Source organism: Anastrepha ludens, chromosome 5 (genome assembly GCF_028408465.1).
Source record: "Anastrepha ludens isolate Willacy chromosome 5, idAnaLude1.1, whole genome shotgun sequence".
In the NCBI taxonomy this organism is placed as follows: domain Eukaryota; kingdom Metazoa; phylum Arthropoda; class Insecta; order Diptera; family Tephritidae; genus Anastrepha; species Anastrepha ludens.
The window spans coordinates 10758203-10775931 of NC_071501.1; the positions used below are offsets into that span (position 1 = coordinate 10758203).

Below are 17729 nucleotides of genomic sequence, written 5' to 3' on the forward strand. Positions count from 1 at the left end.
TTGAACCAGCCATAATGTCGTTTACTTTTTTAACGCTTGGGGCGGAACTGAACTGTCAAATTGACAGTGTGAGTTACAATGTGTCAATATTTCTTTCAGATTTGGACGCCATAAGGAGAAGACGTAAGTGCAAAGTGTAAACATTTTTTGTGAATTTTTTTGGAGTGGATTTTGGAACAGTGAGTAATTTCTTACGAAATTTGAGAGTTTAATGTGAAATCCGAATGTTCAAGTGAAATTATGTTTTGTGGATTTATTTTTTCGGTTCATTTGCGATAAGCTACGATACACCATGAGTGAAAAAAAGGTAAAAAAAAATGAAAAAACAAAAGAAATTGTTAAAGGATGCAAGAGAAGAGCATGAAAAAAGCGTAACTTTGATGAAAAAATCAATAGTCTTATCATGCAAATTGTCACCAATTTTCAGAAGCAAAGAGATGATTTAAGAAAATCACAACAAAATAAAATAATCCTGACCATGTGGACTTGGGCTTTTAAACACATATGCATCGAAAATATAATCCACAAAATTGAAAAAAAACATGTTTTAAAATCTCAGAATACCATAATTACAATCATGTTTATTACAGTACAAATGCCAAGACAATCACGTAATCATATTGGTCGTTCGACAAATAATAATAGGCGCATGAGAAATGCCCGGAATAACGCGACATCAGAAGAACGTCAAGAACAAAATGAAGTAGTCAAACGATTGATGAATAATGCTATCCAAGCAACTATTTTAATTGGCAAATTCAAGAATGAAGACGTTCTAATACCCAGAATTCCTATGATTCCACCTGAATTGCCATTTGAATTCAAGCGTTTGCAACTGCCCATTCGTTTAGCATTTGCAATAACTATCAATAAATCACAAGGGTGAACTTTAGAAATATGCGGGATGAATTTACAAGAACCAGTATTCACTCATGGTCAACTATACGTTGGCTGTTCACGTGTTGGGAAGCCAACAACATTATATATTTACTCAAAAGCAAATAGAAAAACGAAAAATATTGTTTATGCCAAAGCGCTTGAATAAAGAATAAAGAAATAAATAATATGAAAACCATATCTTTTCTGTTCTAAACCATATCTATTCTATTTTAGTGTGCCCAGCGAAGCGGGCCGGGTTTGCTAGTATTGAATAAAAATGCAAAAAATTTGATTTTAGTTTTTTATTTTCTGCTTTTATTTATGAAACACAAACTGGAAAAAATCATTAAAAAAACTTTTTTGGCCGTAAGAGTTTTTCATTGTTAACAATATACACATGAATTGGTGGATAGTTTAATTCATCTGCTTTTATAATTCTAAAATTTCCGCCTTTAGGGCCTACTTTAAAAGATAGGTAGTGATTTGTTTACCCTAAGATATTTATAAATTCACAAAATAAAAATATTTCTCTATTTACAACGAAAATTTCGAGAACTTGGTATGATCCAAAGTTTGAATCATAATTTATTTAATTTATTTATTTAACTAATTAAATACAATATAGTCTTTTTTATAACTTGTGCCATTCAGTTTAAAATTGGAATAGCAAACGCAATTACTGATCACGTCGGCAGAAAGTAAATTTTTGATATCGTTAAAATATAACGACGATTTTAACTCATATTTTTCTTCGCTTAGCTTGTAAGTATCATATCTAAAATTATAAATGGTTTCAAAAAAGTTCATATTAATGCAAGAGATAGTGTTATGTTTTTTCTGGAACAAATATTTTTTGTATACGATTTTAGCTCCCTATGTTTTGATTCAAATGGTAGTGTCCATAGGTACTTCAATGGGCGCGACTGTTGACAATAGTGGTTAAGAAAATGATGTTTTGGTTTTAAACTAAAGTTAAACAGAACATTTTTTAATTGATTCCTTAAGGGAAGTAAAATCATATTAGTTATACAATATCTTTTTGTAGGTCAATAGCGCATTTTCTAGTGAAATTTTTTTTACCATATTGTTTCATAGAAAAACTAAGGCAACCACTTTTCAAGTTTTCCAGTCTTACATTTAAATTCGTTGGGTTCTTACATACATTAACATTCTTATAACTAACATGTGCTACAATATTATGAGGTATCAATGAAGTAGCACAAGGAACATTTTTTTTATACGGATTCGTTCCCACGATAGTCGGATCTAAGTGACCAGAACGGCCCGGATTTATATCCAGCCATGGACTGCCAGTTCAGTAGCATTCATTTCCTTGTATTAGGATTAGTCTCGGGTAGTAATCTATGAGAATATTCTTCATAATATTTGCGTATTATTTGTTATTTATTATTTATTACGTTGGAAATGGCTACGTAACTGACGTAACTTGACTAACTGATCCCAAATTTTTTACTTGAATGAAAACTGCCCACTCACAACTTTCCACCTCTACCCTCAGGCCTAAATGTAATTCGTACCAAAGCAAACGAATGCACTGGTTGCCGAGTTCCGCCGAGTATGAATCGTAGCTCTTGCGATTGCTGTGTGTCCGACGAACTCATCGCTGCTCTCCGCATACTTACAAATGTGCTTACGCTACCAACGGTGATGAAGTGAGTGATCAGCACATGGCAAAAATGTTTGATTCAAAGGCTACTTATAACACATTCATGCAAATGTTTAAAAGTGAACTACTTCGATCTAATTGCTTGCGCTGTAAAATCATTTATTTTAATACGAAATACAACAACTCAAAGATGGTCCACATTTTAATTAATGATAAAAAATTTTAAGTAGTTTTCGTATGGAATTTAAGAACGATAGTCATTCGTTATTAATAATCATTGTGATTATAATCATGCTTCCACGAGATATTTCTTCAGATTGTCTCGAAGCTTCGTATTCAATAAACACAAGCATTTGCTACGTACATGTAAGCCTTCCTCCTCGGGTTTAACAACACAATTCTTAATAATATCCATATCTTCAGCATTATTTGGGTCCACGGAGAAAAATGCGGCCACTCCATCCACATTAATTTGGTTAGTTTTGAGGTCCACTAAACCCAATTTCTCTGCCACACAATCCATATATGCGTTTACCTCTGGTACATCCGGGTACTCGAAATTTAAAATTTTTACAAAGTATTCACTGGCATTGGGGTTTTGAATCAAGCATCCCAAGCGGTGCTTTGTGACTTCTTCACGAGATATTGATTTGACTTCGGCAAACACCTAGAAAGGAGTGAGCATATAAGTGTCCTATTTTGCAAAAAAACTAAGTATCCTTTGTTTTTTCAGTTTTTAATCATGTCACTACAACAACAATACATACCAAGCCAAACAGGGCAATTAGAAAAACGTAGAATTTCATTTTTTACTTCACGACTTTTACGACTGATAGCTTCTAAGTGAAATGCCTCGTATTTATACTCACCGAAATCTATTATCTATCCATCTTATAAAATAGATTAATCAATAAAGATTAAATAGAAAAAAATAATCTCAGTTGCATTATTCGCATGCTGTTGCATTGTGTAGAATAGCGTTAGTAAGGTTTAGTATAGGTTAAGTAAACAAATGCAAATATTTTTTCTAAAAGGAAAGCCCACAAAGGAAGTTAAGTAATTGACTCAAAGTCCGATTACCTTTTGTATTTGAGGGTTCAAAAATATTTTCCAGGGTTATCTGTTGGTGGTACGGGCTGGTCTGCCTTATGCATATCGCTCATTTGCCGTAAGGGTGCCATAATCCAAAAAAACCAAAGCGCCGAGAAAAACGGATGCAAAGTTTTCAGTTTACCATGCCTTCTCAAGTAACAATAGAGATTTATTTTAAAATTTTTACACTGCATAAAGAAAGAGATCATTGACACTTTTCACACTTATCAGAAAAACTCTATTTTTTTTTTGGATAAGTGGTGTATGAATACTAAATTTTTAGTATTTTGAACCTGTTTTAAGAAGCACATACATACAGCCATGGAGAGATAAATGGCACAAATGTGAATTTTATATATTAAGTTAAGTTTTTAGTACGAACTCTGCTTTGATCAAATAAATTTGTTTGTTTACATTTATTACCGTTATTAAGCTTACATTTATGCGAGGAATTTACCGTTTTTTTCGATGGAATTTTTCGCGTTCTATTTTATTTATGCTTTTTGCTGTTTTGAAGTGAAGTAGTACTTTAAATACTCCACACAAAATAGACCAACATCAGGCAAACTGAAAATTGGCGATTTTTCTTTTGAAATCGTTGAATCCTTAACCTATTTAGGCTTCAAACTAAGTAGAGACAATTCAATGAACGAACAGATCGTAAGCGTCGTTAAAATCAAAATCAAATCAGAACTAATAAACAGACAATGCAAATTGACTCTGTATAAAACCATCATTAGACCAGTATTATGCTATGCAACTGAATCGTGGGCGCTAATTGAAGCAGATAAAACAAAACTGCAAGCCTTTGAACGAAAAGTACTTTCGGAGTTTTCGGAGCAATCAAAGATCACGGCGAGTGACGGATCAGATGGAACGACGAGCTAGATCAACTGATAAACGGCGAAAATGTTATACGTTTCATCAAAGCGCAGCGGTTAATATGGCTGGGTCACATTACAAGAATGGACGGTACGAGGGCGCAGAAGAAAATCGTAGAAGCCAGAGCGTTCAACACTAGAGCAAGAGGAAGGCCGAGAACAAGATGGACCGACGAACTAGAGAACGACATCAAGAAACTTAGTATAACGAACTGGAAAAAAGGCGCAAAGCGTGCAGCAGGCTAAAGCTCACAAAGAGTTGTAGAGCCAAAATATGAGGAGTACTTTAATATTGTTTCAGCGATTTGTAGTATAAATTTTGTTTCTTAAATAAAATTTTAAAGTAATTACTAAAAATGGGACGTGAAAAACATTGCATGCCGGAGAAAAGAGCTCTTACATACCGTATGAGTCAAAACGGAAAAAGCTATGCAGAAATATGTAGCTCAAATGATGATGTGCTCTCGGAAAAAGGTTTATATAAATGGTTATACGTATATGTATATGGTTCATCCTATCTAAGCAAAAAAGGAAAGAAAACCAAAGCCGCGAAAAACTGACGTTAATGTGGATAGAGTTATAATACGCAAGAGCAAATCAGATCCTTTTAAGTCGGCACGGCAAATAATGCTTGAAATAAACCAAAAATCTGGTCTACAGGTGTCCAGAAAGCTTGTGCGAAGGCGACTTAACGAAGCCCAGCTGTTTGGCCGCATAAGCAGAAAAAAACCAATCCTCTCAAAAAGACATATCAAACACCGACTTGCCTTTGCAAAAGCCCATAAAGACAAATCTATTCAGTTTTGGAAAAACGTACTTTAGATCGACGAAACCAAAATAAATAGAATGGGACCAGATGGGACAACTATTGTGCGTCGTCCAAAAAATCAAGCGCTCGTGCTAACTGGCGCCAGTTGGACACACGAAGTGAAGTCAAGTCCTTCTCCACCTGCAAGTCTTTCCAACGCAAAGGAGGCCTTCCTCTTCCTCTGCTACCATCAGCTGGTACCGCATCGAAAACTTTCAGAGCCGGAACGTTTGTATCCATTCGGACGACATGACGCAGCCAACGTAGCCGCTGAATCTTTATTCGCTGCGCTATGTCTATGTCGTCGTAAAGCTCACACAGCTCATCGTTCCACTGCCTGCGATATTCGCCGTTGCCGACGTGCAAAGGTCCAAAAATCTTACGCAGAATCTTTCTCTCAAACACTCCAAGCGTCGCTTCATCGGATATTGTCATTGTCCAAGCTTCTGCGTTAGAAGCGCTAAATCCTAGGTTCACAAAAAGACGATTAAACACGGCGGCGGAAGCATCATGGTTTGGGGAGCTTTTCCCTGGCATGGTGTTGGGCCGATTGTTCGCGTGATTGGTAAAATGGATAGAATTCAGTATCTGGGTATACTCCAGAATAAAATGGAGCTATTTGTGTTTGAGTTTATGCCATTAAATTGGACATTTATGCAGGACAATGATACAAAGCATACTCCAAAGACAGTGAAGCAATGGCTCAGAAGAGAGGCCGGCGCAGAGCCCTGACCTCAATGCAATAGAAAATTTGTAACGTTAAGGTCAAAATCGCAAACAAAAATGTTGATGGTTTGAGGAGGAATGATGCCACAAGCTTGTAGAAAGCATGGAGCGCCGACGTGAAGAAGTAATCAAAACCGGTGGGTATAGTACAAAATACTACTATGGTAAAACAATATTATTACTTAACTATCTGATTTGTTTACTATTTTTGCTTTTATTTGGAAGTTTTTAGGGTGTGCTATTTATGTGTCCAGGAGGTTTCATGAGTTATCAACGTTCGCGTAAATGAAATCAGAACTGAAATTATTTTCGACAATTTTTTTGTTTTACAGTGGAAGTAAATTAGTTTCGTATTTTTCATATTGCTTTTTTCTGATAAAAAATAATTATTTAAAAACATATTCAACTCTTTGCGTTCGAAGTCTAAATGTGCTATTTATATGACCAGGGCTGTATGTCTGGGAAAGGTATATGCTGCCAGAGAACATGCTGCTACAACAACAACAACGTTCACTGCACTCAAGAATTACAGCAAGAATGCGACCCTGTTACTTTTTTGATAGCCTGTTGCTGATTCTCAGCTGTTTAGTTGCCGTAATATTGCATAATGTATCCCCGGCCGAACGTTCTGTTTGAAAACATCGAAAGATGGGCCCATTCGTTTCATTTGACCTTAATTTTGGGTTAAAAACAATAAATAAATAAAGTATTACACTTCAAAGTATTATTTATTAAATAAATCCTTTCTTTTTCTCTCATAAAAAGTAAAACTGCCGCAATTATTACAGCTCGCACACGCTCGATTTTCCACAAATGGAGGCACCTACACTTCTATGCCACCTCCAAACGGCAGATGGTTTTTTATTAGAGCTTTTTCGTGGCAGAAATAAACTCGAAGGATTGTCATTGGCATTAATATTTCTATATGTATGTATGTATGTATATCTTTCAAGCAAACTAACATCAAGCATATTATTCGTTTTTACAACTTAAGGAACTAAAGTTTATTTACATGCACAAAATGTAAAACAGAACAAAATGATTAATGTGTTTGCTACCAACTAATATGCTATGATGTTTCGGCTTCAACATTTTTATCTGTGCCTTCTTGTTTGTGCCTTTTAGTCTGACATTCGAGCCAAGTTTTTACAAACTTATCGTATTCACGTTTGCTGCGACACACAATTACCAAAGTTGATGGTCGACAACCATAGGATTTTAATTCCTCTATGCGTTGCTTCGTCGTTTCTAAGCCGTGGCATAGAATACGCGGCACATTCGCAATTTCATGAGCAGTAAAACCCGCTTCCAATAGCAAGTAGTCTAGCACTTCCTTTATCTGAAAAACGCGACATAAAATATATTCCATAACAGCTCTCTATTCTTAACTTTACCTTTGTTACGCGTACTCGCTTAACAGCTGGATGCCTTTCCATTATAGATCTAGTGCTGTTCACATCAAATCCCAAGCGTTCTGCCACGTATTCGACCACATTTTTTTTCTCCCCCAGCACAGCAAGCTCGTCTAACGTAAGCTTAAATGACCTGTTAATAATTTATTTACAAATCGTGACAAACATTGTGTTTTTAAGCGTCTTATCCACGCATTTGTTAGCAATAAAAATAGCATACAATGTGTTTTTTTCGGTCTTACCTTTGCAGAATGGGCTCTGGACAACGTATCATCCACGGCATAATTTTGTCTTTTTTAGCGCGTTTCGCTCGTTCCAAACGCAGCTGCACAGATTTTGGCGTATATCTAAAAGCCCAGAGGTCTTTCAAAATACTCTGTGGAGAAACATTGTATGTGATCATATGACTGAGATTCTGCTCCAGCATGTCAAAAGGCATTTCCAAGATAAACAAACGTTTGGACAAATATTTCGTTACAAGTTTGGGATCGGTTTTTAGCATCTCACTGATGTAGTAAATGCGATTGTTTTGTGGTATAACATTCGCCTCTCGATTCATAATCGACACTAATTTACGCAGCCTCGGCAGTGTCAAACGTAAAAATGGCACAAAGTGGTTAATATCACGCACAGGAAGGGTGTGTATCAGCGCTAGTTTGTCTTTTAAACGCACTGGGAAGAGAAATTGTAAAGAAAGTCACTTCTATAAAAGGGTATTAAACACTGACGTGAATGTTCTTACCTTTGTCGAGCGTTATAAGCCATGGATAGTTCAAGAAACTTTCTTTTGTTACTCCTTCTAAGCAAAGCATTTCCAGGGTGTGCGACAGTGAGCGATGGTGAAATGACCGCTTTACCACTTCATCTTTTACTATGCGATCTATGTCATTATCTGTTAGCCTGTAGCGTGTTCGCAATGCCTCAACCAGTGTATAACGTTGGCGTTTTTCTTGCTCAACAGGATATGGTACAATATATCCGGGACCTCTTTCCGAAGCTTCAGAATCGTTGGGCAAAACGGCGAAAGTTGTTGGTTCCTCCGCATCGGCCGATTCAACACTATCAGGAAGGCGGGTTGTTAAACGCTGTACTGTGGACACTGCAAATCTGCGTCTCACAGTGGGTAGTATTGTTGTTGTAATTTGTCGATTGAATGAAATATTACGATTCAAATGGTACAATACTTGTCTGAGCATCTTTATACTTTTTGTTTAACACAAATTTAAAAGCTACATCAAAAAAATACCACTTAGAATTTTGCAAAACTAATCAAGTACCGCTGTAATATCAGCTGTTCGAGGGTATTGCCAGGCTGTAATGTGTGCTACTTAGCCCTGCCACCTTGGTTATATTTAAAAAAATACACACTATATTAAACTTTTACGATCTCGGCGTTCTTGATTACAATCATTCTTGGATGTATTTTTTTTTTCTTCATCAACGGTGAAAAGTATAATGCATTAATAAATTCAAGGTGGTGTTACTAGAATAACTCATTCTTTTTTTTTCTTTTTCTGGAGCGTCAAAATGATCTGTAGTCCGTTGCTGTAAATATTCTTGATTAAGTTCCGAAATCAGCAGTCGATGTGTTGTGGCAATGACGTCACTCTCACCTGTTTTTGCAAAAACATTACCCCAATTGATCGACAGCCTTGGTAGTCAACGACGTATTCTATTTCATTTTCGCCCATATCAATATCCTATGAAGAAATTCGTAGTCGCAAAAGTAAAAACTAAATATCTAATATATTTAATTAAATTTTTGTTTGTATGCGTATAATATCTTGAGTTAGGAAGTTTCCAATGCTCTTGCTCTGTCTTTCTCTTCACAAACAAGTAATTTTTAACACTCCAGAGAAACTACTTGACTTTTTCCAGTTTTGCATTGCTGTATATGATACACAACATCATTCAATATTTTAATCACGTTCTAAGGACCTTCACAGAATGCTTACAATTTCGGAGAAACCCTTTTCTTTCTTTGCGGGTTATAAGGAATTCCAAGTTATCTTCCCTAAATCCTTCGAAATTCACAGTATTGTCAAATCGTTCCTTCATCTTATTACTATGTAGCTGGGCATGCTACCTTACATGATGGTGTAATTCATCCATTTCACCGTCCAGTGTTACCCAATTACTATCTTCGTTACCCAATGACTATATCGGGTCTCTCGAATTTATAACAATGCTTGCATTTGCTTGCTTGTCGAGATGATTTCTCTCCAGCGTTATTTGCTTCCTTCCACCTAAGCTCGTTTTCGGTTTTCTACGGGGCATACTACAAATTGCGTTCAATATGTCCAGCGGCCGCCGTAACTGAATGGGTTGGTGCGTGACTACCATTCGGAATTCAGAGAGAACGTAGGTTCTAATCTCAGTGAAACACCCAAATAATAAAAAATGTCTCTAATAGCAGTCACCCCTCGGCAGACAATGGCAAGCCTCCGAGTATATTTCTGCCATGAAAAAGTTCCTCATAAAAATATCTGCCGTCCGGAGTCGGCTTAAAACCTGTAGGTTCCTTCATTTGTGGAATAAAAACAAGACGCACGCCACAAATAGGAGGAGGTGCTCGGCCAAACACCCAAAAATGGTGTAAGCGCTAATTATATGTATATACATGTCCAATCTTACAATTGTAATTTGAGGTAAGGAACTTAACACAACTTATGAAAAATTAGCAGTTGTTGAATTTAGATTTTACTGATATTTTATTAAATGACATATCAAATACAGTAATACTTTTGCGGATTTGCATATTATTGCTATAAGAAAATTGTAAGTACAGTAGGTTCTGTTTTTATGCTGTTTTTTTTTATGCTGCTTCTTGCGGAACGTATCTACCGCATAAAAACAGATCCTACTGTATATGACTATTTCTTTAAGAAAGCCCGGCAGAAAATACGATTTTAAGCCAAGCCTAATCAGCCCTAAGTTTTTTGAAGTTGTGAGAAAGTATGCGAAGTTGTACGAAGTATGCATAATCAGACCTTTACATTGTTTAACTGTTTCAATGGGATTTTTGTTGTTTTTTATAGGGACCCGTTTAATTTATTATTGAAACTCATTTTCAAATCAAACTTAAATTTTTATCAATACGCCTTAATTATTTCTAACTGCTTATTTATATATATCTAATATTCCGAAGATGGATATTTCCTATAATATATGTTCATCACGTTACTGCAATATATGCATCTTGTTGGAAATAGAAATGCAAGCAAAGGGAACACCAATGAAGAGGCCAAAGCACATAAAATTGTTTAAGTGCAGTGGCTGCAAATTAGTACTGTATTGTAGTGAAGAGCATCAACGAATTGATTGGCAAATGCATCGTAATTTCTGCCGCGCCATAAGCTTGATTATGAGGAACTGTCAAGTACCGCATCCGTACTATATAAATGGGGTGCCTAAAGATGAGTATGCGCTGGGACGTGCTATAGTTCAAGTGAAATATTTGCTTAGGACACTATTTGGACGACATCTCGAATTTCGAGAAGAGGAACTGGCTTCATATCCGGCATATTGTGAAATTTGTTATAATATGATTCACTTGCGTAGCTGTAACGACTGCTATGGGGTTTCTTATTGCTCAACCGAACATGCCAAAGAGGACCTGGAACGGCACAGAAAAAAATGCGGTCTACTTCAATTATACTACAGTCCATACAAAGTACAAGTACAAATGCCGCCAGAAGTTCTCCTCGATGATTTGCAAAATCCAGTAGATGATTTTCTGACTAAGGATTTGTTTGGAGCCTGGGAGCAAATCACTTCAAAGAAGTTGCCTAAAAATCCGACACTGTCAATAATAGACTATCAGCTCTTTTCATGTGCGGCAGACTTCAGTTGTATGGGCACCATTTGTTTTACACTCAGTTTTACGGATATGAAGAACTTCGCTGGCACCAAATTTATAATTTTCATTTTGGGTGCTACAATAGAACAAGATTTTTGGTTTCGGCAAATTCACACAAAGTGGTTTTTCTTGCAATACCCGCAGTTTACGAGTTTAGAGCTACATTTCATAGGTCCGGATGTGATGGGTTCTGATATACGAAATATTACCTATAATTACAATGTAAGATGACCCCATTTGACCGATATTACGAACAAAGAAAATTAACACGTAACAATTTATTTTAACTCGTATAGGGCTGCAATCGCAGTGTGTTATACGTCAGATATCGCATGTTATTCCAAGAATTCGCCAAAGAAGTGAGTCTGACACCTTCATTAATCGCTGCCTTTAATTGCGATTTCTGTGAGTATTTTCCACCCGTAACATTTGAACAGAGCGAGCTAGAGGAACCGACGGGGGGGAATCCAAGTAGTATAAGACTCAAAAAAGATACTTGGACAGGTGCCATTCAAGAATTGTTGCTAACATATAATTTACCTATACTTTTTACCTCAATGACTCGCGAAGAGGCAATTTATGACTTTGATGTATTGAGACGGGTACTTCACAAAGAACCTTTAGGAACGCGTATTTGTCGTTTATTTAAACTTACAGTGAACCCTTTTCGTGATATCCGCCCACTGCGGAATTGGCGGAAGCACAGTGGCGAAGATGAGATTTGCTTCCGAAACGGTTATTTGCAAGCGGTAGTAACTCGTCTTGATACCTATAACTGAGTTCTTGAGGTGGGAGAAGAGTGTCAACGGAACATTTTAACTGTAATACACGTACAAATTCTTAGTGTTTTAAACATATTGAATAAAAAATATTAAGTATTTATTAGATGTTAAGCTAATTATTATATATTTAAACCTGAAGACTGCTAATTTTGTTTTATAGAACTTTTTGTTAGTACAAGAACACATATACACCAGTGCCTACATAGATTATATAAAAAATGTGAGCTCAACTATAGGTTTAAAATTATTTTCAATTCATTAAAATGCAGTATTGTTCTTAATCGCATTTAAAAGATAAAAGTCTGAATATATGTATTGGCTAGTTTAAAGTATGTTGTAAGTTTATTACCACTTGTCTGACTAATTTTAATACAATAGATATTGTTGAAGAAGCAATCGTGAAAATGGGTTTTCCGTACCTCTGGCTTAAATGATTATTTAGAAAATGAGTAAATAGGTCTGTTCATGAGGCAAGTAATTTGCAACAATTGTTATCAAGTTTTGGTGTTTATGTATCAAAAAAACTTGCAAAGTAGGGGAAAGTGAGAAAGCAAAATTACATTTCATTTTGAGGGGAAGTTGCAAGTTTTCACTTGCAAGAATTTGCAAGTGAGAAAAACAGCTGATTGCAACGCAAATAAACACAAATTAATTACAATTTGCGAATTGAATCAAAACTCTAAATTTAAATAAAAATGGTGATTAAAATGGAGATTGTAAGTAAAAATACTTTGGATAAAATTTCTGAAGTTTAATTGAAGTGATATATTAAATAGGAATCCGCCAATGATAAAGAGATATGTACTTCTGAACCACAGCCGCCAGTCCCCTTTGCTGCAGTTTCCGAAATACAAATCGAAAGATTTGAAGGTATTTTTGTGTTATATATTTGTACTTGTTATTTAATAATTTGGCAATATATGTATCTAAGTTAACAGCCAAGTCATCGAACTTCCCTCGCAATGAATTCACCGAGCAACCCGCGCGCAAACAATGTCGTTGAACCCGACCACATATGCAACATAAACAAAGTAATGTGGGTCGAAGCAACGGCCAGTCGTTTCCGTTATGTCGCAAGCGTTGGAGTTCTGACCGAAATATGCTGAGTCGGTTCTACTGACCACACACAAACCCATGGCATAATCTTTATATATTTATTATGTATTTAGGTTTAGATTCATGTTTACCATTTATGTACTTAGCTTTAGTCTTTTATACTCTCCATTCTTATAATCAGTTTTGTCCAGACAATTATTCAATAAAGAACGATTGGCTTTACTCCGGCACGCCGCCGTTAATATTTGATCTATTAATTTACACTGTTGAGCCACAAGGCCAATAGTCCAACAAGGGGACGAAGTCAAGTCCCCCAACATAACCATCCTAAAGTTAATTGAATTAAGAAGTGGCTGAGACGTATCAGCAACATCCGCCGCTGGACCAAGGAATCAATACTGCTCCAGAAGGAAGTTGAATACATATAACTTGAGACGTGTCAGCAACACCCGCCGCTGGACCAAGGCATCAATACTGCTCCAGAGGGAAGTTGAACTAATATAACTGGCGCCCAACAGAGTTAACTGGAACTAGATAATCTTACGATATCTATTAAGCTAGGAACACCATGGCCCTAAATAAGAACATGTAAGTGACTGTTCGGTAAAAATTAGAAAAAGTATTTACGAAAAACTATTTTAAATAAAAAAAATTGTGAATAAATTGGCAATGCGAAAGTGACCATTACGGTATAATCGCGAAATTATTGACGTGCAAGTGCAGTTTTTTTTTTTTTTTGTTAAGAGAAACAAGTTGATACTTTCGCTTCATTGGCTGCTCATGACTTGGGCTTATAGAAATATATAGATAGAGTACGACAGTGACGAAGAGCAAGAAATAGGATTTAGGCCAGGAAGAAACAGTCAATTAGGAATGGAGCCGGCATTACTAAAAGCGTTAATAGAAGGTGCGGTAAACAGTGCGCTCCTCGAACAAGAGAGGAGACTAAAAGACGAGTTCCGAGCGGAACTTGAAACAGTTAGAGGTCAGGTTAATGCATTAAGAATAGAAACCCCACAAGTTGAAACATACCAGAGAGTAACAATTGACCCTAGTGTGGGATGTGAGGTGAAGTTAGACATTGTAAAATCAGTGCCTAACTTCAATGGAATACGTGTCGTGGCGACAGGCGGCTATAGACGCATACGAGATTTTCAAAAGATACGTAGGCAGCGAGGCACATTACGAGGCTGTGGCCATTTTAAAAAACAAAGTAACTGGTCCAGCTCGTGCCATCCTTACGTCGCACAATACAGTGCTTAATTTTGACGCCATTATCGCTAGGCTCGACTGCTCGTACGCAGACAAAACATCCTTGCGCGTACTTAGGCAGCAACTAGAACTGGTTAGGCAGGGTGACCTAAACTTAATGGAATATTACGATGAGGTAGAAAAGAAGCTCACTCTGGTCACAAATAAAATAGTAATGACTCATGACGAGCAAGCTGCGTCCATTCTTTGTGCAGAAATTAGAGACGATGCACTACACGCTTTCATGGCAGGACTTAGGAGGCCCCTAAAATCTTTAGTAATCCCAGCGAAGCCCAAGGATTTGCCATCTGCATTAGCAGTGGCCCGTGAGGCTGAAAATAGCATCGAAAGAAGCGCATTTGCTGCATCTTATGCTAAAGTAATTGAAGAAAGAAACCATAGCGGCGATAATACTAGATTTGGCAATCGTAACCAAGCTAGACAAGGCAGGGGCCAGGAAAGAAATCCACATTTTGTGGGAAATCAAGGCCAAAGCAGGGCACAGCAAGCTGACCCTAAAACGCTAGCGAATGACAAAGAGCCACAATCAAAATATCAGGCTCAACCCATGGACGTTGATCCTTCGATGTCCAAGTTAAGACAACAGACCAATTGGGGAAAGCCACAGGGCTATTCTACACAAGACGGGGCTCGCAAAAGACATAACACTTCAGAACGCACGTCAGGCTATAGGCGCCAAAAGATTAACAATATTACGCAACGAGCGCCTACCGAAGACGAGAAAGAATACGAAGAAATGGCCGAAACTGCGCGTGCTGAAATAGATGACGAAAGTGGCGAACCCGAGGACAACGATTTATTGAATTTTTTAGAGATCGTTCCCGATTGCCGTTCGTCGAGCGTCAATTGGCTGGCAAAACATTAAAGATCCTTATCGACACCGGGGCGGCAAAAAGTTACATTTAACCCGTAAAGGAGTTAAAAAACGTAACACCAGTCGACACCCCTTTTACTGTGAACTCCATTCACGGGTCCAGTAAAATTCAAAAGAAATGTTCAATAGTAATTTTTGGGAAAGTTGCCACGTTTTTCATATTAGATACCCTTGACACCTTTGATGCTATAATAGGCTTCGATCTGCTCACGCAGGCGGGGGTAACTATTGACCTGATGGGAAACAGCATAAACTACGGTAATACTTCGGAAATACTCAATCACCATCCGTGCGATAACGTGAACTTTACACGTGTCGATGATATCGTAGTCCCAAATTCCGTAAAAGGCGAATTCAAGAAAATGATACTGAAGAGAATTAGTGCATTCGCGACCTCTAACGAGGCACTGCCTTACAATACTTCAGTCGTCGCCAGGATCCGGACTGTAGACACTAAAGAGGTATATTCAAAGCCCTATCCATACCCAGTAGGTGTGTCAGATTTTGTAAACAACGAAGTCGCACAGTTGTTGAAAGATGGCATCATAAGGCCATCAAGATCTGCGTATAATAGCCCAGTCTGGGTTGTTGATAAGAAAGGAATAGATTCCAACGGAAATAAGAATAAACGGCTGGTCATTGACTTTAGAAAACTAAATGAGAAGACCATCGCCGACCGATATCCGATGCCGAGTATCCAGGTAATCTTAGCTAACCCCGGAAAGGCTAAGTTTTTTACCACACTGGATCTTAAATCCGGATACCACCAGATTTACCTAGCGGAGGACGATCGTGAAAAGACATCCTTCTCGATAAATGGCGGAAAATACGAATTCTGTCGTTTGCCCTTTGGTCTAAAAACTGCGGGAAGCATTTTTCAAAGAGCAATCGACGATATCTTGCGAGAACAGATCGGAAAGATATGTTATGTCTATGTGGATGACGTAATTATCTTCTCTGAAAATGCCGCAGACCACGTCCGCCATATCGATATAATACTTCAGCAACTTTGCGATGCTAACATGAGAATCTCCAAGGAAAAGTCGAAATTTTTTAAAGAAAGTGTCGACTATCTAGGCTTCATTGTTACTAGCGAGGGAGCAAAAACAGACCCAGAAAAAGTCAAGGCGATCCAAGAGTACATTGAACCAAAAAATTTATACTCTCTGAGATCTTTTCTAGGCCTAGCCAGCTACTATAGGGTGTTTATCAAAGACTTTGCAGCCATAGCAAGACCCTTGACTAATATACTAAAAGGCGAAAACGGCACTGTAAGCAAACACATGTCTAGGAAAATAGCAGTCCAATTTGACGAATCTCAACGCGACGCTTTTAACCGATTGAGAAACATACTAGCATCAGAAGATGTTATGCTCATGTACCCTGATTTCAAAAGACCTTTTCACTTGACTACAGATGCTTCTGCAAATGGCATTGGAGCAGTATTATCTCAAGGCGGTAGACCCATCACCATGATCTCCCGAACGCTAAAAACGTGCGAAACTCACTATGCTACCAACGAAAGAGAGTTGTTGGCGATTGTATGGGCCCTCGGCAAACTGCAGAATTACCTTTACGGTACAAGAGAGCTACATATATTTACAGATCATCAACCTCTCACGTTCGCAGTGTCTGAGAAAAATACGAATGCGAAAATCAAGAGGTGGAAGGCGTTTATTGAACAACATAACGCCCAATTGCATTACAAGCCAGGGAAAGAAAACTTTGTCGCAGATGCCTTATCTAGGCAAGAGCTTAACGCTCTCCAAGACGAAACGCGATCAGACATAGCCACTATTCACAGTGAGGTATCCCTTACATACACTATACAAACAACTGATAACCCCCTAAATTGTTATAGAAATCAGATAACTTTGGAAGAATCACGTTATTCGTTGCATCGAAGACTTATTCTATTTGGCAAAAAAACCCGTCACTTAATTCAATTTACAGATAAAATTAATCTCATAGAAACATTAAAACTTGCTGTGAACCCCGATGTTGTAAACGCGTTTTATTGCGAACTCACAACTTTAGCTGCATTTCAACATGAGCTGGTTTCAATTTTCCCTACAACCAAATTCTGGCATTGCAAAAGAATAGTGTCAGACATCACTAACAAAGACGAACAGGTAGAAATAGTCAACACCGAACATAATCGTGCGCACAGAGCGGCACAAGAAAACGTAAAACAGATACTTCGGGACTACTACTTCCCAAAAATGACTAAATTGGCTAACGAGGTTGTACTAAATTGCAAAGTTTGCGCTATCGCCAAGTACGACCGACACCCCAAAAAACAAGAACTCGGGAAGACGCCAATTCCCTCATTTGTCGGAGAAATGTTACACATTGACATATTTTCTACCGATCAGAAACTTTTCCTGACTTGCATCGATAAATTTTCCAAATTCACCGTCGTCCAGCCCTTACCTTCTAGATCAATAGTCGATATTGTTAA

General features: G+C 37.5%; 3 protein-coding genes across 3 annotated transcripts; 1 reads left to right on the forward strand and 2 right to left on the reverse strand.

The window, feature by feature from the left end:
- Positions 1 to 2639: 2639 nt before the first annotated feature.
- Positions 2640 to 3381, reverse strand: LOC128863255 (uncharacterized). Its single transcript, XM_054102341.1, has 2 exons — positions 3274 to 3381; positions 2640 to 3173 (listed from the first exon to the last, which is right to left on the reverse strand). Exons 1-2 carry the CDS (start codon positions 3310 to 3312, stop codon positions 2796 to 2798), a joined length of 417 nt encoding a protein of 138 aa, XP_053958316.1. The 5' UTR covers positions 3313 to 3381; the 3' UTR covers positions 2640 to 2795.
- Positions 3382 to 6722: 3341 nt separating this feature from the next.
- LOC128862757 (transcription termination factor, mitochondrial) lies at positions 6723 to 8716 on the reverse strand. Its single transcript, XM_054101463.1, has 4 exons — positions 8168 to 8716; positions 7668 to 8097; positions 7408 to 7558; positions 6723 to 7352 (listed from the first exon to the last, which is right to left on the reverse strand). Exons 1-4 carry the CDS (start codon positions 8619 to 8621, stop codon positions 7083 to 7085), a joined length of 1305 nt encoding a protein of 434 aa, XP_053957438.1. The 5' UTR covers positions 8622 to 8716; the 3' UTR covers positions 6723 to 7082.
- A 1737-nt stretch (positions 8717 to 10453) lies between these two features.
- LOC128864287 (uncharacterized) lies at positions 10454 to 12471 on the forward strand. The gene is made up of 2 exons (XM_054103884.1): positions 10454 to 11506; positions 11581 to 12471. The coding sequence occupies exons 1-2, from the start codon at positions 10574 to 10576 to the stop codon at positions 12061 to 12063; spliced, it is 1416 nt and encodes a 471-aa protein (XP_053959859.1). The 5' UTR covers positions 10454 to 10573; the 3' UTR covers positions 12064 to 12471.
- The last annotated feature ends 5258 nt before the right edge of the window (positions 12472 to 17729 follow it).